The sequence below is a fragment of the Palaemon carinicauda genome, chromosome 30, assembly GCF_036898095.1.
Source record: "Palaemon carinicauda isolate YSFRI2023 chromosome 30, ASM3689809v2, whole genome shotgun sequence".
In the NCBI taxonomy this organism is placed as follows: Eukaryota; Metazoa; Arthropoda; class Malacostraca; order Decapoda; family Palaemonidae; genus Palaemon; species Palaemon carinicauda.
This window is the reverse complement of record NC_090754.1, coordinates 29917532-29941708: the sequence shown is the minus strand read 5'-3', so window position 1 is coordinate 29941708 and position 24177 is coordinate 29917532. Positions and strand designations below refer to the sequence as shown.

Below are 24177 nucleotides of genomic sequence, written 5' to 3'. Positions count from 1 at the left end.
TCGCATGTCGGGTTCGACATTGATTCGGTTGCGCTTCTTCGTTTTAAGATCAATCAGTGTAGAAAATCCAATTTCATAGTTGTACGTTGTTGGGAACGGCATCAAGTGTTTCAAAGCAATTTCTGCAAGTCCAGGGTACTCTGGCTGGACTTGAGCCCAAAAATTGGCCAAACTTCTTTCCCTGAATAGGGTCTTCAGTGTCCCACTTGTTGCAATCTCGACAAGATTATCAGCCTCTTTTGATGACAGGTTGACACTGACCTTTTCTATATCTACTTTATCTGTAACAAATGGATTTCTAATCCACTCAAAGCTTGGGTCTGGTTCTTCAAAATATTTTCCTAACTCTGAGTAAGCTAGTCTGTTTTCTGATGTTTATCCTGCAAGTAACTTGGCAAGGTCACGAGGTCAAGTATTCGAAATTCTAATCTCAAAAAGGTAGGTAATAACGTTTAACAAATGGCATATAAAAATCAGTATGTTGTCATAAGCATCCAGATGATTTTCTTACCTACAAAGAGGAGTACAAGCAACTGCCGTGTGTTCCTCACAGCAGCCTTAACGTCAACTGATATGTGGCGGGCGGCCGCACCACCGGGCATCAGTCAGTACAATGTTGCCAAATCATAAACACCACTGCCTTCTATAAAGTTGTTTTTTTGTGTGTGTCTTTCTCGGAATTTCGTTGAGGATTTCACCCCAAGAAAGGAAGGTGGCATTACTTAAATTACTTCCATCCCAATGTGACTTAGCCACTGTAAAAAGCCATCAGGATTTGGTGCTACAAAAATAGGAATTTAGGACGTTTTGGCCGAAAATTTGACTGAAATCGATATTAAAAATTATCCTGCGGACCCCTTGGAATATTCCACGGACCACACTTTAATAAACACTGCCCTAGAGACTGACCATATAATGATCAGCGACCTAAAGACTTTCCCAAACCATCCATCCTAGCTCACAAGGATTACGATAGGAAGTGCGGCGAACCTCATTATTATTATTATTATTATTATTATTATTATTATTATTATTATTATTTGCTAAGCTACAACCCTAGTTGGAAAAGTAGAATACTATAAGCCCTAGGGCTCCAACAGATAAAATAGCCCAGTGAGGAAAGGAAATAAGGAAATTACAAGAGAAGTAGTCAACAATTGAAATAGAATATTTTAAAAACAGCAACATCGTCAAAATAAATCTTTCACTTATAAACTATGAAAACTAAGATTGAATAGTGTACCCGAGTGTACCCTCAAGTAAGAGAACTGTACCCCAAGACAGTGAAAGACCTGGGTACAGAGGCTATGGCACTACCCAAGAAGTGGTCCATTAGAAGTTATGTTAATCGGGTATTTGTATTTTAGCCTCTTCGTCTCTCAATATGTGTGCTTGCTTTTGACGCCATTTCTGTTCCTTTATAAAATGTTTCTATTCCTAACTTTTTGTCTTACTTCCTTGTCAGACTTATTAAGATCTTGTGCCTCCACAAAAAAAAAAAAAAAAAAAAAAAACATTGAAATCCTTACTTTTAAGTCTTGTCAATCAGTCACTAATTTTTCACATACGCACGCACGTACACACACATTTAATATATATATATATATATATATATAATATATATATATATAATATATATATATATATATATATATATATATATATATATATATATATATATATGTATATATATATATATATATATATATATATATATATATATATATATACACATAAAATGTTTCCCTCTACATCAAACTATATTTGGAAATAAGTAAATTAGAATAAAGAAAGTTATTTTAAGGAATTATATTCCCACTCTTATAAAGATACTGTGATTCATATGTCCTTAACAATAGCCAGTCCGAAGTTTCATTTAAAAAGGAAAAAATCCCCTGAAACTTTGGACGTAAGAAGCAAATTCAGAAAGATAAGACTGAAAACATACCTCAAATTTCTTCGCCATGTCACAGCCCAACTGCAGGTCTTTGCACAGAAGAGCCATAGTAAATCCAGGATCATAAGTCTCATTGAACACTACAGGTGATCCAGTTTCCCACACAAAACTGTTCCCAGCACTGAGGCGAATTGCATTCCAAAATGTCTTCAAGTCAACGCCCGCTTTCTTGGCTGTAATAATATATATATATATATATATATATATATATATATATATATATATATATATATATATTATATTTACATATAAGAAATGTGTGCATGTGTGTATAGGTCTATATATATGTATATATATAAATATATATATATATATATATATATATATATATATATTATATACAATTTTTATATATATATGTATGTATATACAGACATATACACACACATATACATATATATATACATATATATATATATATATATATATATATATATATATATATATATATATATATATTCTTACGAAGCTGGCCTAGCATAAGAGTAGATATTTTATTCATGTATTTCATTTGTGTATTTAAGTGGTGTATAGCCAGCTTGTAAGGTGGGTTTCACTCATGTAGACTTAAGTAATGTATGTAAATTGCATAAGACTTTCGTTATCATATAATAATATTTACATTCAATTCAGAATATGTAAATTTATATTATTTTTTAAGAATTAACTTTTTATTTCACGTAGTCTTGTTACAAAGTCTTATGTAAACTCGGTTAGGTATGCTGTATCACACACACGAGGGATTAGCATGAGAGATTACATCATTTTTATGTTTCCACGTGGTTAGGAAGTGCAGGAGAATTCTCGAATTAGACTTACTCTTTTTTTTATGTTAACAAGAGGTAGGTGGGTGGAGTTAGCTGAAAGAGAGTTGCCTCGCAAGCAAGGTTAGTACCCCTTCTTCAGTTTACTACATTGGGAACCTTACACTGCTAGACCATGAGAATAATCTAATAGAATTTTCTAGACAAATTAAGTCAATATATATAGACCCTAGGAATCCATAATCAGCAGAAGAGATTCAGCCTATTCCTTTGTAAAAGCTAACGTCAGCCAGGCCTCTCTCCTCTCAGGTGCGAATAGTGTTTCACTGTCAAACGTGATTAGCGATTTCTATCTAACATATATCATATATAGTGTTGTTCAAACGCTGGTGAAATTATTGGATGTTAATTAAAGTGTAGTGTGTTAATGTACTGTAAGTAGGCCTACATTTTAACATAAATATTTGTAACTGGCCCTTTGAGATTTAGGTTAAACAGTGAAGTGTATTTACTTTGCTCAACTGTTTGGTAACCTCATGTGAACCAAAAGACTTAAGTGTAACAGTGAGACATGTAAATTTCATCATTGTATGTTGATTAGAGTGTTAAAGTATAAACTCTTTTCATTAATTGTCAAAATCAAATATTTTTTATGAAATTAATTTCCAGTGAAACAAGTGATTGTATATATTTTTTCAAAGTTTCCTTTTTTTTGGGGGGGGGGTCTAATTCTAAGGTTTAGTTCAAATTTAATATTTCGAGTGATTTATTTTTGGTGTTAATTCTTTTGTATTATTGTTAACTTTATATAGAATATATTTATTTTTTGTGAAGTGTCAATTATTTTGATAACCAATATTTTTTTCAGTACTCTAGATTCCCTGACTAAGAACTGAAGTAAGAGGTTGGTTTTTGAATCGTTCTAGTAAAGTAATCACCTAAGTTTTGTTTTGAGTAATGTAAGATACCTTTTGGATGTTCAGGGTTCATATATATTGCCATCTGGGGTTTGCGTAATAATCTCAGAGCTCGGGTATTTTTCAAGTGTAACTTTTATATATATATATATATATATATATATATATATATATATATATACATATATATATATATAAATATATACTGTATATATACATTTATATATATATATATATTTTATATATATGTGTATATATATATATATATATATTTTATATATATGTATATATATATATATATATTTTATATATATGTATATATATATATATATATTTTATATATATGTATATATATATGTATATATATATATATATATATATATATATATATATATATATTGTATCCTCAGGTGGTCCCATCAAATCTATTATTATTATTATTATTGTTGTTGTTGTTGTTGTTGTTATTATTATTATTATTACTAAGGGTTATGTTTCTTTTCTGATGATTCATGAAATAATAGAAATCCTCAATGGTGAAAATTGAATTAGATGATATTTTACTCTAATGCTAAAGCTACTGGTATTATAGTTTATATAGTAAAAACGTTTCTTCAGTCAATGATCTTTATTTATTATATAAAATATTAAAACATTTTAGCTATCAGATAGAATTTCTGATAATTAGAAAAAACAATGTAAAATTCAGTTTCTGGGCTAGAAATTTTATCTTTACATAAGTACTTTGGTTCTTTTTAAAATTGACTTATGTTCAAACATCAAATGTAAGACCATTAAGATGTAAATACTTTAGAAGGTATGTGACCTGACCGGGAAAAGGAAGCTAACGTTACTTACCTAACATGAGGACTTCTCCCATGGATACTATGTTGACAGCAGCCAACATATTAGACACCACTTTAACCATCATCGCAGATCCAATTGGCCCCACATAGAAAATGCCACTGTAGGAAGCCTGCGGGGAAATAAAACGTTCTGTAAAAACGTGCAAGAATTCATTTCAACTTTCCACTTCTCAGATATTGATAACGAAAAATTATTTGCTGAACCTGAAGCCGTCATTATTCCTGAAGCCAATTAAACCTTAAAAGTTTCTCTTTTTACGTGTATTTATCTTATCATTGCCCATTCTCCATCTGACTTCTCTACTTGAAAGCTACAAGCAAAGCCCACGGAACAAGACCATCTGTCAACAAAGTATTTTAATTAAATCTCTCATATTCGATGGTAATTTACAGGTTAGACCCGGGCTGGGCTCGGGAGTTGGGACTTGAAAAGGGAAATTTCATGTTCTTATTCGACTTTTTTTTAGAACGAAATTGATTTGCGGTTCTATCTGAAATGAGTAGTTTCAGAGATATCCTAAATGGGTACCTCCTTGAATAACTATAGTTATAAAGTCAGTCATGCTTCCATTAAGTGACAGCGCGTGTGTCCCTGACAGTGCATGGGAAAACAGGCTATAACGACCGCAATAGATATATGATATACAAAATATAAGTTACAGACAACATTCATAATGGATATTACTGTAAAGATCAATGCATTTATTTATATTGTAAGCCTGTGAGAGAGAGAGAGAGAGAGAGAGAGAGAGAGAGAGAGAGAGAGAGAGAGAGAGAGAGAGAGAGAGAGAGAGAGAGAGGGGGAAACTTTCTCTTAATACAGAAATGATCGGTTGCTAGTTCCCGTGGTGGTGAGGTTGTTACCAAAATCTAAAGTCTATAGATCTTGGTTGTGACGTCAAAATCATCCTGCCGTCTGGAAAGGGAGCAGTAGATGTGAGGACTTTTTTACCCGGAGTAGATAGAAACAATTCTCCGCAATAGTACAGTCTCTTAGTGTTTAGTACTGTGATTTATCTAGGCTTCGTTATTCTAAAACACCAAATGAGTGTCGATTCGTCAAGTAAATAATCAGAGATGCTAAGGTTGTATTTCTCCTTCAGATTTTTATTTTCGTATATACAGTATATATGTATGTATGTATACTGTATATATGTGTGCGTGCTTATGTGTCTACAGTATACTATATATATGGTATATACACTATCTCCCTTTATAATAAAGAGCAAGTGTCTGACTAACTATATATATATATATATATATATATATATATATATATATATATATATATATGTGTACTGTATATATATATATATATATATATATATATATATATATATATATATATATATATATATATCTATATATATATATATATATATATCTATATATATATATATATATATATATATATATATATATATATATACACATATTTTTTTCCGTCACGTCTAGCTCTCCCCGTCTCTCGGGTAGGAGGGAGAGGAGTTGTCATACCCTGCCTAGTCAGAACAGGTTGTACCTGTGTGTGCATATCTATGTACATATTTTGCCGCCATTTTATGGTATGGCTACTTGATGAGATGGTCCTACCAGTACAAATTTATGCATGAAAAACTTAGAGCCTTACTAAAGCCTTAGAAAAGGGTTTCATAACCTTATGTTAATTCCAGACCCCCAACGGATTTTCCAATATGGTTCCATAGCCCACTTCACTTGACTGTCCAAATAATTATCACTAATCCTATTATTTGCCAGTATGGCTTCCGAATATGTCAATGAAATTAATTTACTGTACTTTAGATATAGATAGCTAGGAATAGAACATGAAATAAAATCATAAGCATGGAGAAATTACAAATATGTAAACAGCTACAACTATTTTACAACATAACTTTGGTTCACTTGTTTCAGCCTATAAATCGGCAACTTTACTTCTTACAGTTCAGTTTTATATACAAAAGAAGAAAGAAAACCTAAATGTGTGAGATTTTTTTCAGCATCTTGACTACGTAAAACATACTTTTACTAATCTAGTGAAATATTTGCTGTTTTTATGCAATCAAACCATGAAATCGTGCTACATTTACTGACAAAGCTACTCGCATGTCTTCTGACACATCAAGTCAATTTCTCCACTTTGATTTCAGATTTAGTAATGCACATAACTGTGTTTCACACAGATGTGTAGTTGTGAAGGGAACCAAAACATTCATTGCCCTCATTGCCAAGCTTGGGTAAGCCGAGATTGGTTTATACCAAAACTGCTTGACATCCAGCCTGGCCCTTTCGAAATCAGCTTTTTTCCTGGGTCTTCTTGGAAGTCACTGAAATCATCCTTCGCTGAATTGTTATCACTCAATTTCAATATATCAAACGAGAAAGGGTTTTGCATCCAAACCGATTCCATGCTAAGATAATCAGTATCTGAAAGTAACCCTCAAACCTTGTACTTAAAACTTCCAAAGGATTTTCTACTTCTTGAAGTATTTCTACAGGTAGCGTTTTACTATCTCCAATAAGGAAATTGTCAAGGATTGGAAAGTTTGCCAGGTTTCTGAATTAAACAAGGCGGCTCCAGAGAGGTAATTAATACATTAAATAAAATAAATACCAGTAGTCAGAGATTGAGACCCATACCCCGAGCATTTGGTTCCCATACCCCCTTGGGGTATGCATACCCCCAGTTAAAACCTCCGCCTTAGAGCATAAGCTAGTTACAACTCAATGACCTATGGAAAGAATAATGATGGGAGTAATACTAAGAAAAAGAAAAATAACAACAAGGATACGAGAGAAAACTAAAGTAGAAGGTATTTTAACAACACGTAAGAAAAAGAAATGAAGGTGGGCAGGACATGTATTAAGCATCATAAATAATATATAGACAAAAAGAATAACAGAATGGGTCCCTAGAGATTGCAAACGAAGACAGAGAAAGAAGAGAAGACGATGGATTGACGAGCCAAGAAAATTTGCGGGTATAGACTAGCATAGAAAGACTATAAATAAACGGGAGTGGAAGGACATGTCTGAGGCCTCTGTCCTGCAGTGGACTATGAACGGCTGTTGACGATGACACACACATATATATATATATATATATATATATATATATATATATATATATATTTATGTATATATATATATATACATATATATATATATATATATATATATACTGTATATATATGTGTGTGCTGTATATATATATATATATATATATATATATATATATATATATATATATATATATATGTGTGTGTGTGTGTGTGTGTGCGTGTGTGTGTGTGTATTCGGTCACGTCTAGCTGTCCCCGTCTCTCGGGTTGGAGGGAAATGTATTGTCATACCCTGGTCAGAAGGGGTTGTACCTGTGTATGCATATCTATCTACATATTTTGCCGTCATTTTATGGATACTTACTGAGATGGTCCTACCAGTACAAATTTATGCATGAAAAACTTGGAGCCTTACTAAAGCCTTAGAACAGGGTTTCATAACCTTTTGTTATTTCCAGACCCCCAATGGCTTTTCCAATATGGTTCAATAGTCCCCTTCACTTGACTGTCCAAATAATTATCACCAATCCTATTATTTGCCAATATGTTACATTATGTCTTCCGAATATGTCAATGACTTGAATTTACTGTACTTTAGATATGGATAACTAGGAATAGACCGTGAAATAAAATCATAAGCATTGATAACTTTATTGTATTTGTTGAATGAAAGTAGAATGATTTAAACGAGAAATTAAAAATATGCAAACATCTACAACTATTTTACAATATAACTTTGATTCAGTTTTATATACAAAAGAAGAAAGAAAACATAAATGTGCAAGAGTTTTTTTCAGTGTCCTGACTACATAAAACAGATTTGTACTAATCTAGTAAGATATTTGCGGTTGTTTTTATGCAATCAAACCATGAAATCGTGGTAAAGTTACTGACAAAGCTACTCGCACGTCTTCTGACACATCAAATCAATTTCTCCACTTTGATTTCAGATTTAATAATGCAGAGAATTCTGTTTCACACAAATGTGTAGTTGTGAAGGGAACTAAAACATTTATTGCCCTCATTGCCAAGCTTGGGTAAGCCCAGATTGGTTCATACCAAAACTGCTTGACATCCAGCCCAGCCCTTTCGAAATCAGCTTTTTTCCTGGGTCTTCTTGGAAGTCACTGAAATCATCCTTTGTTGAATTGTTATCACTCAATTTCAATATATCAAACGAGAAAGGGTTTTGTATCCAAACCGATTCCATGCTAATATCATAAATATCTGAAAATTAACCCTCAAAATTTGTACTTGGAACCTCCAAATGATTTTTTTACTTCTTGAAGTATTTCTACAGGTAGCCTTTTACCATCTCCAATAAAGATATTGTCAAGGATTGGAAAGTTTGCCAGGTTTCTGAATTCAACAAGGCGGCTCCAGAGAGGTAATTAATACATTAGATAAAATAAATACCAGTAGCCAGTGATTGGGACCCATACCCCGAGCATTTGGTTCCCATACCCCCATGGGGTATTCATACCCCCGGTTAAAAACTTCCGCCTTAGAGCATAAGCTAGTTACAACTCAATGACCTATGGAAAGAATAATGATGGGAGTAAGATTAAGAAAAAGAAAAATAACAACGATACAAGAGAAAACTAAAGTAGAAGATATTTTTACAACACGAAAGATAAAGAAATGGAGATGAGCAGGACATGTATTGAGCATGATAAATAACAGTTGGGCAAAAATAATATCAGAATGGGTCCCTAGAGATTGCAGACGAAGACAGAGAAAAAAGAGAAGACGATGGATTGACGAGCTAAGAAAATTTGCGTGTATAGACTAGCATAGAAAGACTATAAATAAACGGGAGTGGAAGGACATGGCTGAGGCCTTTGTCATGCAGTGGACTATGAATGGCTGTTGACGATAATATATATATTTTATATATGTGTATATATATGTATGTATGTATGTATATTTATATATAAATATATATATATATATATATATATATATATATATATTTAACATATATATTATATATATATATGTATATATCTATATGTATATATGTATATGTATGTATATATATATATATATATATATATATATATATATATATATAATATATATATATATATTTATATGTATATTTATATATATATAATATATGTTAAATATATATATATATATATATATATATATATATATATTTAACATATATTATATATATATATATATATTTATATATATATATATATATATATATATATATATATATATTATATATATATATATGGCTTGAGTGTTTGTTAAATCTCAGTAACCCCTGCAGTGCCAACTCTATGGGATATTGTTTCAACATTCAGCGATATTCTCCACTTACCTCTAGTATAGGATTCATGGCAGAAGCAACGGCAATATCTCCACCAAGATGAACGACCATCTGTGCTTGTTTCAAGGCTTCCAGACCTCCTGTTATTGGGGCTTCCAGTACGTGGCTTCCTTGAGACTTGGCTTTGTCACTGTATTCCTTTAAACATGAAAATAGGATAAATAATTCACCCATAGTTGTTGTTACTCTTATAACAGTCACAACAATAACCTTATCTAATGTTCATTTATCATTATATATATATATATATATATATATATATATGTGTGTGTATATATATATATATATATATATATATATATATATATATATATATATATATATATTATGTATATATATATATATATGTATATACATATATCTCTATCATCAGAATTTGCTAGCTTTCAAAATTGGGAAGTCTTTGTTGGATTCAGTCTCCTTTATATAAATCTAGAATTATGTTAGTATAACCTATTATGTTCCATTTTCCCTTTAAGATTAAAATCATTATTCTTTAATCTAATTATCAACAGTCTTGCACAGAGCTGTAACGGATTTAAGGTGTGAGATTCCCAGTTAATTTGTTCCCTAGGCATTGTTATCACTTGTATTATTTCCTTTTATAAATCTCATACATTAAAGAGTTCATTTAAAATTCACCTCAAACTACCAATCATCATATCTCTCTTTTATTTCCTTACCAGTGTCTGTTCATAGTTGGTAGTTGAATGATCTATCCAAGTCTTATCTGTCGTTAAGCCAGCTAGGATTCCATCAGGCCCTTCTGCTGCAGCTTTCACGTTTGGTGGGCGAGGTAGTCCTACATTTAAGATATAAATCTTTAGAATAAAGGTGAAAAACATAATTACAATACTGCCACAGAATAAAGAATATTTACATTAACTGTAATATGGGGCGAAGTGCATCACGCATCTCTTCACTAAAATGAGGACTTGGTCGAAAAAACTCTGTTGATAAGACTCGCAATACTAATGGCAAAATTGTAGTCATGTGAAATTAATTTGCTAAAAAATAGAATGTAGTATAATCACCTCAGTATTTAAGAGATCAAAGCTCCACGTGAGAGACAGTAGAATAAAGATGGGCACAAAACATCTTAGCGCACAAGTCATTTGTAAAACGTTACTTTATCATTGTTCATTGTCATCAATATAAACGTTACAGAATATAATATCTCGAGATGTTTTGTAAGCATGAATCTATGATTTCAGATATATTTCTCTCCTTTCAAAACACACTAGAACTTTTAATTTTTCCCTGATCATCATAAAAACCCCAGCTGTCACGAGAATATTCCTGGAAAATTTTGACAGAGACATCTCCACATGAAAACGAAATAACAGGATAATTTTAAGATATCGAATTTGGGAAAAAATTTGGTGTTTCTTGTATATGATTAGAAGTTCTGCGAATCAAACTAGAATAAAGAAGCAATGCAAGACTTTATATATTATCTTAATTGATGTTGCAAAGCATATATATGCTGGGTGGTCTACTTTTTAATTATAAAGAATGTGTCATAGATTTAATTTTCTATAAATCAGCAGATGAGCTACTGATATACGCTTATGATAGAAGAGGGAAGAATCGTTTGGTAATCTCAGTGTTGTCAGGCGTATGAGAACAGAGGAGAATATGAAAAGAATAGGCCAAACTATTCGCTGTATATGTAGGCAAAGGGAAAATGAACCGTAACCAGAGATAATTATCCAATGCAGCACTGTCTGGCTGGTCAAAGAACCCAATAACTTTCTAGCTGTAGTATCTCAACGGGTGGTTGAGTACAGAGCATAAAATTTTTGAGTCGCCAAAGGAAAGTATAACATTTTGCTTGGCAATAAAAGAGATGTTATTTATTATGACTTATGTGAGAGTGAAGGTTAGATATATCGTGAAAGCACTTAACAGAATGGATATTTTGAAGCCATATTTGTCATGAATGAAATATGCAGTCACACTTTGATATTGTATTAACAGAACAAATATACTTTGTATATAGTAATTTTTCTTCTGAAATAGAATGAGATACCAAGAGTGATGAAGTATAATGATTATTGGGGATAGTGAAAGACAACTTTTGATAATGAGATTTATATTAATATTGGGATAATAGTTGATATTATTTGGTTTATGGTTATTGTTACAATTGTTTTTGTTTTTGCTTTTAAGCGGGAAAACTGTTTTCGTGTAAATCTAACAACTCGCGTTAAATTTATATGTAGTTTGTGCATTCCTAATATTATTTCGTGATAATAATTCCTATTATATTACCTACGCTTTTCTTTTTATTTTTTAAATCTAAACCATCTGATGTGTTCCCATCCTCTAAATTACCTTCCCAATTGATTTTGAGAGAGAGAGAGAGAGAGAGAGAGAGAGAGAGAGAGAGAGAGAGAGAGAGAGAGAGAGAGAGAGAGAGAGAGGTCCTAATCATTGGAAACATCCCTGCCTGGCGATCTGACTAACTGGGGTTCGAATCACTCTCAAGCTCAATAGTTTTCTTATAGTGTTTGCAACCTCACCATCCTTGTGAGCTAAGGATTGTGGTCGGGGGTTGGGGGAGCCTATAGGTATACCTGGTAAGTCATCAGCAGCCGTTGCCTGGCTCTCCCTGGTTCTAGCTTGGGTGGAGAGGTGGCTAGGCGCTGGGCATACGTATATATGGTCAGTCTCTAGGGCATTGCCTTGCAACTTAGGGCTTGTTGTGGCCTGATTGGTAACGTCTCTGCCTTGTATTTGCCGGACAGGGGTTCGATTCTCGCTATGACTCGTTAGTGTATTTAGTGTCTGCAACCTTCCCACCCTTGTGAGCTAAGGTTGGTGGGTTTGGAGGAGCCTATAGGTCTATGTGTTGAGTCATCAGCAGCCATAACCGGGCCCTCCCTGGTCCTAGCTTGGGTGGAGTAGAGGCTTGGGCGCTGATCATATATTATTATTATTATTATTATTATTATTATTATTATTATTATTATCAATTGCTAAGCTACAACCCTAGTTGGAAAAGCCGAATGTTTTAAGCCCAGGGGCTCCAACAGGGAAAATCGCCCTGTGAGGAACGGAAACAAGGAAAAAATGAATATGCTAAGAATAACATTAAAATAAATATCTATATATACTTTGAAAACTTTAACAAAACAAGAGGGAGAGAAATTAAATAGAATAGTATGCTCGAATGTACCCTCAAGTAAGAGAACTCTAACCCAAGATAGTGGAAGACCATGGTACAGAGGCTATGGCACTAAACAAGACTAAAGAACGATGGTTTGATTTTGGAGTGTCGTTCTCCTTGAAGAGCTGCTTACCATAGCTAAAGAGTCTCTTCTACCCTTACCAAGAGGAGAGTAGCAACTGAACAATTATAGTGCAGTATTTAACCCCTTGGGTGAAGAAGAATTGTTTGGTAATCTCAGTGTTGTCAGGTGTATGAGGACAGAGGAGAATCTGTAAAGAATATGCCAGAGTATTCGATGTATGTGTAGGGAAAGGGAAAGTGAACCGTAACCAGTCAAAGGACCCTATAACTTACTAGCGGTAGTATCTCAACGGGTGGCTGGTGCTTAGGCCAATCTACTACCGTCAGTCTCTAGGGCATTGTCGTACTTGCTATGGCAATGTCACTGTCCATTGCCTTTATCATTCATGAGCGGCCTTTAAAACCTTTAAAGCCAAGTTTCTGAGACGATATCTGACAATTGTTACTTATAAGAAAGAACCTCCTCTCAGTAACATATAGATTCAAAAGTAATAATAATAATAATAATAATGATAATAATAATAATAATTTGGATAGATTTGAATTCTACCTCTCGCCTTTGTAGAAACCTCTGACTGTATTGAACCCTCATAGCACGTACTCCCGTCCAACAGACTGCTAGACAGAGATGTTTCCAAATAGTGTTTGGATTTCGAAAATACAACATCCGTAAAATAGTTGAAATTAAGAAAACGTATCATCGGTGATATCCAGGTTGTAAAGGTGTATTTAGATGTTTTCCTTTTTCTTTCGCAGCTTTAAAGGGAACAAAATAAAGTGGAAATAAAATGTTGCAAATCAGAGGATAAAACAGAGAAGAAAAGAGACAGTGGAAAGAGAGACAGGACGGACAGACCCATTTGCTCATTTCCCTAAATTCTTTGTACCTTTTGTTTTTCTTTCCTCATGTTTTTGGATTTATTTGCCAACCTCTCTCTCTCTCTCTCTCTCTCTCTCTCTCTCTCTCTCTCTCTCTCTCTCTCTCTCTCTCTCTCTCACTATCGGATAGCAGCTTAAAATCACTTATCATTTTAGTTGGGTGTGCGTGTGTGTAACTATTGTTCTCTCTCTCTCTCTCTCTCTCTCTCTCTCTCTCTCTCTCTCTCTCTCTCTCTCTCTCTCTCTCTCTCTCTCAGTTGGCAAAATGGGACTTAGATAACCATTTATTTCTAGTGATAAAAATTTTTCGACGATACATGACATAATTGTTTTTAATTTTGTCAATATAACTACAGTAAAATATAAACATTAATTTCCTTATACAATATGATTTTGTCTCTTAATTAGATATAATTAGATTAGAATTAATTCATCTTATTCATCCCATCTTTTGCCTTTATCATTTACATGTAAATAGACGAAAATTAGATTGTACCATCTTTTTTATTTATCATTTCATGTTTTCATTCATTATTCATTATTCATTCATTATTCCTCCTTCTTCAATTCCTCTCTTTACTCTATGCCATTGCAGATGTGTTGCTCTAGCGATTGATTTTCATGCAAATCGCAAAGACCAGATTTTGCCTCTGCTGATATTAAGGGCCATTGCATAGACAGGGATTTGCAATTTGCATCGGGAGAGAGTGTTTTTCTCTCTCTCTCTCTCTCTCTCTCTCTCTCTCTCTCTCTCTCTCTCTCTCTCTCTCTCTCTCTCTCTCTCTCTGTTAGATAGAAGCTTAAACTCACTTATATTTCTAGTTCAGCGTGCTTATATATTGCCTTGGTTTTGCTCTCTCTCTCTCTCTCTCTCTCTCTCTCTCTCTCTCTCTCTCTCTCTCTCTCTCTCTCTCTCTCTCTCTCTCTGATTGGAGGTAATATCACTATTAATTTTCGCTTGGTGTCTAATTGTGTGACTTCTCTCTCTCTCTCTCTCTCTCTCTCTCTCTCTCTCTCTCTCTCTCTCTCTCTCTCTGATTGGAGGTAATATCACTATTAATTTTCGTTTGACGTCTAATTGTGTGACTGCTTTCTCTCTCTCTCTCTCTCTCTCTCTCTCTCTCTCTCTCTCTCTCTCTCTCTCTCTCTCTCTCTCATTGGAGGTAATATCACTATTCATTTTTGTGTGATGTATAATTTTGCGACTTCTCTCTCTCTCTCTCTCTCTCTCTCTCTCTCTCTCTCTCTCTCTCTCTCTCTGATTGAAGGTAATAATACTATTAATTTTTATTTGATGTATAATTGTGTGACTGCTCTCTCTCTCTCTCTCTCTCCTCTCTCTCTCTCTCTCTCTCTCTCTCTCTCCTCTCTCTCTCTCTCTCTCTCTCTCTCTCTCTCTCTCTCTCGATAGGTAGAAGCTAAAAATCAATAATCATATTTGCTTGGTGTACTTGTGGTTTTTGGTATTTTCCAATTTTTTGGAATTACAATTTTTCAGTGTTAACTGTTGATAACTGTTGCAGGACATATAATGAGAATGATAGACAATAGATGGGCATTAAAAATAACATAATGGGTCCCTATTGATTGCAAAAGAAGCAGGGCAAGGAAGTGAAAACGATGTATTGACGAACTGATAAAATCTGTGGGGTATAGACATGCATAAAAAGACCCTAAATAGACGAGAGTGGAAGAACATGTTTGAAGCATATGTCCTGCAATGGACTAGTTATGGCTGATGATTATATATATATATATATATATATATATATATATATATATATATATATATATATATATATATATATATATATCATCAGCCATTAGTATTCCACTGCAGAACAAAGGCCTCAGACATGTCCTTCCACGTGCGTCTGTTTATGATCTTTCTACTCCAGTCCACACCCACAAAATTTCTTTGTTCATCAATTCATTGTCTTCTACTTCCCCTGCTTCTTTCGTAATCTCTAGGAACACATTTTGTTATTCTCAATGCCTATTTATTGTCTGCCATTCTCATTCTATGTCCTGCCCCTATCCATTTATTTTTCTTACAAGTTGTAAAAAACATCCTCTACTTTAATTTGCTCTTTTTTCCTGTCGCTTTGTTGTCTTCATCATTATTATTTCATTAGCTCCTTGAGTTGTAACTATGTTATGTTCTAAGGCTTTTGTAAGTCTGGCATGTTTCTCATGCATAATAGAATACTGGGAAGACCATCTGATAAAATACTTTTCTTTTTAAAGAAAGTGGCATTATACTTTTCATAATCTCAGTTTGTCTACCAAAAGCTATCCATCCCATGCTTATCTATCTATCTATCTATCTATCTATCTATATATATATATATATATATATATGTATATATTTATATATAATTGAATAATTATATATAATATATAAACATATATATAATATATGTATATATATTTATACATATATGAATAAATATATAATATATAAACATATATATAATATATGTATATATATTTATACATATATGAATAAATATATAATATATACTGTATATATATATACAGTATATATTATATATTTATTCATATATGTATAAATATATATACATATATTATATATATGTTTATATATTATATATTTATTCATATATGTATAAATATATATACATATATTATATATATGTTTATATATTATATATAATTATTCAATTATATATAAATATATACATTATATATATATATATATATATATATATATATAGTGTGTGTGTGTGTGAGCGTGTGTGTGTTTATGTATATAAAAGGAGAGAGAGAGAGAGAGAGAGAGAGAGAGAGAGAGAGAGAGAGAGAGAGAGAGAGAGAGAGAGAGAGAGAGAAGGGGGGCGCTTATAGTATAGCCCACATATATATAGACTTAGTGTTTAGGCTATCTGTTTATACGCCTCTAGCATGGCCTATTATGTATAGACCTACTTTATAGCTGATCTTTGAATAGGCCTATAATAATCCTATCTACTGTATGTATAGCCTATAGTATAGCCTATCCATGTATAGGCATACACTATATCCTTTATACGTATAGACCTACAGCATAGCCTCTATATGTATAGGCCTACAGTATATTTTGTGCAATGCACTTTAGCATTTTATTGCAGCTAAATGTTTAAGGTTCAAGAGCGTTTATGGAAACAATATGAGCTTATGATATTCCGCTCATGCATTGAAGTCTATATTGCAGGTAGAGCAAAATGCTTTATCTTCGGAGGCATTGCAACTAATTGTAGTATATCTTAGAATCGCGTAAGCAACAAGCTGCAGTTATCCCTTACGATATACAGTTAAGAATATCATATATGGATAATAAAGATTTCTATTTACAGTTTTTTTTATTACATGTATAAAATCTTATCATTCAAGGATTAAGTAAAAATATCGTATTCTATATTTTTTTATTTGTGGTAATTTTGGTTCCATTATCAAAATTTAAAGCATTATTATAGTGTGGGGTTTATTTTTTACAAAGAAATAGATACGTAGTGAGCGAGATGCCAGATATCGCTATTTGAGACAATAAACAAAATGGTTTAGCGCGGAAAATTTTCATATTCAAAATTATATATCGAATAATTTGATTTGTAAATTTCTTCACAAATATTCGGAGGTTTTTTATGGAAATTTTTTGAGGTGCCCGTTATATAGGAGTGTACTTCCGTTGTTCAAGCAGATCAGACGAATTTATCCAGAACCGAGAAAGGAGGATGAACCAACTGCAGCTTCGACTTCCCTCCCATGGTCGTCTTCGAGAGCTCGTTGGAGAGCTTCATCTTCATCGCGTCCGTCCTTCTGTGACTTTCACGGGCTGCCAAACGCATTGAGGCCTTGGTCGGCCTTAGGCTGATCTCTGGTGAATTCCTTTAGACTATGGTGAGTTGTGGAAGAGTTCAAAGATCGTTGCGCTGAACAAGATCACCGCGGCTGAAGAGTAACAAGTCCGAAGAACGCCATTCCTAACAGGAATCAGGAAGAGGATGGAAAAGCCGCTCCAGTGGAGGTGTCGAAAACAATTCAGCAAGAGGAACTGTGCCCTTCGGTGGAAAGGAGAAAGGACGAAAGAACGATTGAACATAAAGAATCACATTGAAAGAACAGAAGACGATTGAGAAGCGCTCTGTTCCATCGTTAATGAAAGAACAGAAGAAGATTGAGAAGCGCTCTATGTTCCAGCGTTAACTGTGTCCGGAATCCAATGAAGACCTTGAAGCCCAAATGAAGGAAGAACGTCATCGGAAGCGGCTTTGGAGGATTTTGTGGTCCTGTGGAGCCTCCACGGAAGATTCTTTTCATCTTCAGAGACATTTACGAAATAATTAATTTCAGAATTTCTAAATATCGAAAATTCTTCACATATGTTCCGATTTTGTATTAAAATTCCTATTGCCTTACCCTTTATATTCACCTATTTGATTTGTTCAATATAGCGCCAATGAATAAAATCCTAATTCTAGAAAATCGCCTTTACTTCTCCTTCGTTATCCCATTGTAATTTATTTTAGAAGCCGATTATAGTAGACATATGCCTACAAAAGATAGTTTTGTAATAATTTCTGTCGAATTGATGGTATTCCAAATAGAAATCATGAAAATTGAACAAAATAAATCTTTCGTCTGATCGCGACTCTGACGCAACGATCCGCGTTTTGTTTGGAAGACATTTTCAGATTCTCCGAAGCCTTTCTCGGAGTCTCCCTGACTGTCTCCAGAGCAGGAAACCTTTTTTTCAAATTAAAGCAAGTACTGAGGGGAGGAAATGTATCAACAGATATGGAGAGTTTTGATATTAAGTGTTGTTATTGTGGAATGGCTTTGAATGCAAAAGTCGTTAATGAATTTATAATTAATAATCAGGATGTTATTGGAGCTTCGAAAATGAAGCTTTTATGCATTTATTGTTCCGTTATGGAACCAGGGAGGGTCTCTATGATTAAACCAAAGGATGAAAAACCACAAGAAGGAATCGTTAGGAAACTGGTTGCAAATCTTGAAAAAACTCGGAAAATGGAAGAAGAAGGAAGATGTCCTTCTTTAGAAAAGGTAGGAAAAGTGAGGAACCTTATTATGAAATATGAAGAAATGATTAAAGGCGATGCAAAACAAACTAGGAATAGTGAAGTGGAACAGGAGGATTGTCTGAGAATTAGAAGGAATTCAAGTAGGGAGGCCAAAGAAGTTGCCCTAGCTAGAATTATAGAGATTCGTAAGTTTGAAGTATCCGAAAGTGAAGGATTCAAAAACGCATTTAAAGGAGAAAAAATTGAAAAGAGAAATAAGGACGATCAAGAAGCGAGGGAAGATCTAATTGTCCGACAATTTGAAAATATTTTAAGAGAAACGATGACAGAAAATAGGCCAGGAACAGAAGGAGATCCTGCTAGTGATTGTGATGATAATGGAGGAATTATGATGGGAAAGGTAATGGGATGGAAACAAAGAGCTTATCTTAAGAGGAAAGCAAAAGATAGAGCCTTGTTAAGGATTAGACGAATTGCAATGGATGAAGTCTCTCCAGACAAGAGAGGCTTGGTATATAATCTTGTTCAACTATGGGAAGAGGCTCTGAAAGGTGAGAAAATAAACAAGAAAAAGATGGTTGTTCTTGAAGTAATAGAAGGAATCGTAAGGAGGAATATCCAGTATTTTGAAAATATACGAGGAAACTTAAAGGGAGGCGATCTTCGTGGACAATCTCGGGACTTCAGATGCCATCTTAGGAGGATCGCTAAAGATATGGCCTTGGCGCAGATAAGACAGATAGTACAAGAGGAAATGGCGTCTGTGAAAAGAGGCCTAGTTTATGATCTTATTAAACTATATGAAAACGCATTGAAAGGAGAAAAAATTGAAAAGAAAAAAGAATATCAAGAGGCAAGAAAAAGCCAAATATTAGGAAATCTCATCGAGTATTTTGAAAATATGTTACAAGAAAAAACAGAGAATGAAGGCGATCTTCATGGGCAATCTCCAGACTTGAGTGAGAACCTTAACATGAAGGCTAAGGATATTGCTTTGGCAAGGATAAGTCAAATAATACAAGAGGAGTTATCAGAAGAACAAAATGAAAACGTCTGGAAAAGTGAGAACATTGAAAAGGAACTTAAAGACTACCAAGAAGCAAATAGCCCAAGAACAGAAGGAGATTCTGCTAGTAAAGGTGATGATTATGATGAAATTATAAAGGTAAATGTAATGCGACGCAAACAAAAAGCTGATCTTGAAGGAAAATCTCAGGACGAGAGAAAGCATCTTAGGAGAGAAGCAAAAGATGTAGCTTTGATGAGGATTAGACAAATTGCACAGGATGAAATTTCACAAGAAAAAAGTGACATAGTATATGCTCCTGTTCAACTATGGGAAGAGGCTCTGAAAGATGAAAAAACAGATAAGAGACAGGTTAACCTTGGAGAAATAGAAGAAGGAATCGTAAAGAGTCGTATCCAGTATTTTGAAAATATCATACGAGGAAACATAAATAAAGAGTGCGATCTTCATGGACAATCTCGGGACTTGAGAAACCATCTAAGAAGGGCCGCAAAAGATGTCTCCTTGGCTAGGATTAGAAATATCTTACAAGAGGCTATCAAAGAAGAGAATTTTGAAGAGTAAAAAGGATGTTGTTCAATAGAAGAAAAAAAAGCAAAATCTAAGAAACAATTCTGTTGGAGTAACCTAGAGGATGTGCACTACAGAGGGAAAAGGCTGAGCTTCTTCAAGTATGCAACGGTTCCATGGTGGAGTGGTACAAGCCTTTGTCATGTGAACAAATGGTCGGATTTCTAGATCTATTCTTCCGGATGTCAACTTTATGGTTGCTCTGTTTGAATAATCTAGAAGACTGGCCCTGCAGAAGGAAAAAGCTTAGCTTTTTCTAGTATGCAGTCATATCCTCAAAGGGTACCTAAAAAAATTTTATTGGATTCAAAACTACATTTCATGAGTGAGTTATGATTGTAGAAGATGGCCACGTATATTATAGATGTGAATGAGAGAATGCTTCCTAAAATTAGTATATGACATAGTATATGTCCCTGTTCAGCTATGGGAAGAGGCTTTGAAAGATGAGAAAACAGATAAGAGACAGGTTAACCTTGAAGAAATAGAAGAAGGAATCGTAGAAAGGCGTATCCATTATTTTGAAAATATCATACGACGAAACATAAATGAAGAGAGCGATCTTCATGGACAATCTCAGGACTTGAGAAACCATCTAAGAAGGGCCGCAAAAGATGTCGCCTTGGGTAGGATTAGAAATATCTTACAAGAGGCTATCAAAGAAGAGAATTTTGAAGAATAAAAAGGATGTTGAGCAATAGAAGAAAAAAAAAAGCAAAATCTAAAAGTACAACTAAGAAACAATTCTTTTGGAGTAACCTAGAGGATGTGCACTGCAGAGGGAAAAGGCTGAGCTTCTTCTAGTATACAACGGTTCCATGATGGAGTGGTACAAGCCTTTGTCATGTGAACAAATGGTCGGATTTCTAGATCTATTCTTCCGGATGTCAACTTTATGGTTGCTCTGTTTGAATAATCTAGGAGACTGGCCCTGCAGAAGGAAAAAGCTTAACTTTTTCTAGTATGCAGTCATATCCTCAAAAGCGGCATAAAAACATTTTATTGGATTCAAAACTACATTTCATGAGTGAGTTATGATTGGAGAAGATGGCCAAGTATATAATAGATGTGAATGAGAGAATTCTTCCTAAAATTATATTAAAAGTGGGGAAAAATCTAAAAAAAAAAACCCTTGAGAATAAAAAAAAGATTGCGTTCTAGAATAGAAAAATAGGAAAATTGAAACTGGTTCTGTGCAAAATTTTGAAAATACTTTGAGGGAGTTCTTTTCAGGGAGCTCAACTAGTATAAAGCTAAGAGACAATTCTGTTGGAATAACCTAGAGGATGTGCACTGCATAGGGAAAAATCTGAGCTGCTTGTAGTATGCTGTTCTTTGATGACGAAGTACAAACTCTTTCTCATGTGAACATAAGTGTTGCTACTGGCTTTGTAGATAAAAGCTGAGGTTCTTCTAGTATTGCTATGTTCCTTGATGAAGTGGTATAAATTCTTTGCCATGTGAACATAAGGGTTCGTACTGGCTCTGAAGCTAGAAGACAAAGTTCTTCTAGTATGCTATGTTCCTTGATGATGAGGTAAAATCTTCCTCTTGTGAAAACAGGGGTTGGGACTAGCTCTGTAGATAGAAGAAGCTGAGGTTCATTTATTATGTTATGATCCTTGATAAAAATGTATAAACTTTGTCATGTGAACATAGGGGTAGGTACTGGCTCTGTAGATAGAAGAATCTGAGGTTCTTTTATTATGCTTATGTTCCTCGATGAAGAGGTACCAACTCCTTCTCTTGTGAACATAAGGGTTGGTACTGAATCTGTAGATAGAAGCTTAGGTTCTAGTATGCTATGTTCCCTGATGAAGAGGTATAAACTCTTGGTCATGTGAACATAAGGGATGTTACTGGTTCTCTAGAAAGGAGCGGAAATGCTTCTAGTGTACAATGTTCCTTGATGAAGAGGTACATACTCTTTGTCATGTGAACATAAGGGTTGGTATGGAGTCTGTAGATAGAAGCTGATATTCTTCTAGTATATTATGTTCCTTGATAAAGAGGTACAAACTCCTCATGTGAACATAAGGGTTCGTACTGGCTCTGTAGATAGAAGAAGCTGAGGTACTTCTATTATGCTATGTTCCTTGATGAAGAGGTACAAACTCTTTCTCATGTGAACTTAAGGGTTGGTTTTGGCTCTGTAGATAGAAGCTAAGGTTCTTCTAGTATGCTCTGTTCCTTGGTAAAGAGGTTCAAAATTTGTCATGTGAACATAAGGGTAAGTACGGGCTTTGCAGATCAAAGAAGCTAAGGTTCTTCTAGTACACTATGTTCCTTGATGAAGAGGTACAAACTCCTTCTCATGTGAACATAATGGTTGGTACTGGCTCTGTAGAGAGAAGAAGCTGAGGTTCTTCTAGTATGCTATGTTCCTTGATGAACAGGTACAAACTCCTTCTCATTTGAACATAAGGGTTGATACAGGCTCTGTAGATAGAAGAGCTGGGGTTTTTTTAGTCTTGCTATGTTCCTTGATGAAGAGGTATACAGCTTTCAAAACAAAGGAGCGATTAACAACAGGAAAGACTATATTTTTTTATGTTTCTTGAAGTTTTTAGACTGCCAAACATGCTTTATTATATAGTAAAAATTCTTGACCCACTCACATATATGGTACTCAAATTTTAATGTTTGCAGAATTCTTGAATGGCATTCTAGAAAGTCCTAGAAATATGTTATTTTATTTAGAATTCTCTTAAGAAATTAGTGTCGAATAGAATGTTTATTTGAAATTAAATATACGTTTAGAAAGTTGTAATAATATCATGATTTTTATAGTTACGCTGGCTTTGACCTCTATTTTGTATATCAGGGAAGCCACATGCTTATTTTTTTGCATTTTTAAACCAGAAAATGTGATTAATAGTATTAAATGAGACTATGGAAGGTGATTTGAAATGTACAGTTTATATGGTAGTCGGTTGGCCAGGGCACCAGCCGCCCGTTGAGATACTACCGCTAGAGTGTTATTGGATCCTTTGACTGGCCAGACAGTAATACATTGGATCCCTCTCTCTGGTTACAGCTTATTTATTTATTTTTTTTTTTTTGCCTACACATACACCGAATAGTCTGGCCTATTCTTTACAGATTCTCGTCTTTCCTCATACACCTGACAGCAATGTTATTACCAAACACTTCCTCACCCAAGGGGTTCATTACTATACTGTATTTGTTCACTGTACTTTCCTCTTGTTAAGGGTAGAAGAGACTCTTTAGTTATGGTAAGCAGCTCTTCTGGCAGAAGGACACTCCTAAATTAAACCATTGTTCTCTAGTCTTGGGTAGTGCCATAACCTCTGTACCATGGTCTTCCACTGCCTTGGGTTAGAGTTCTCTTGCTGAGGGTACACTGGGCACACTATTCTATCTTATTTTTTTTTCTCTTCCTCTTGTTTTTTTTGAAATGGTGTGTTGGGCAGGCTTAATAGAAGGGCCATGGATACCTGGTGGTTTATCAGAGGTTGTCTTTTGCTTAT

General features: G+C 34.0%; 1 protein-coding gene across 1 annotated transcript in view; it reads right to left on the bottom strand.

The window, feature by feature from the left end:
- Positions 1-24177, bottom strand: part of LOC137623699 (2-hydroxy-3-oxopropionate reductase-like) — a 107959-nt gene that overhangs the window by 3967 nt on the left and 79815 nt on the right. Inside the window, exons 4-7 of the mRNA XM_068354524.1 lie at positions 10593-10711; positions 9901-10047; positions 4497-4614; positions 1949-2130 (exon numbers count right to left, since the gene is read on the bottom strand). Of these exons, the coding sequence (XP_068210625.1) occupies positions 1949-2130; positions 4497-4614; positions 9901-10047; positions 10593-10711 (566 nt within the window). The remainder of the gene's footprint in view (positions 1-1948; positions 2131-4496; positions 4615-9900; positions 10048-10592; positions 10712-24177) is intronic.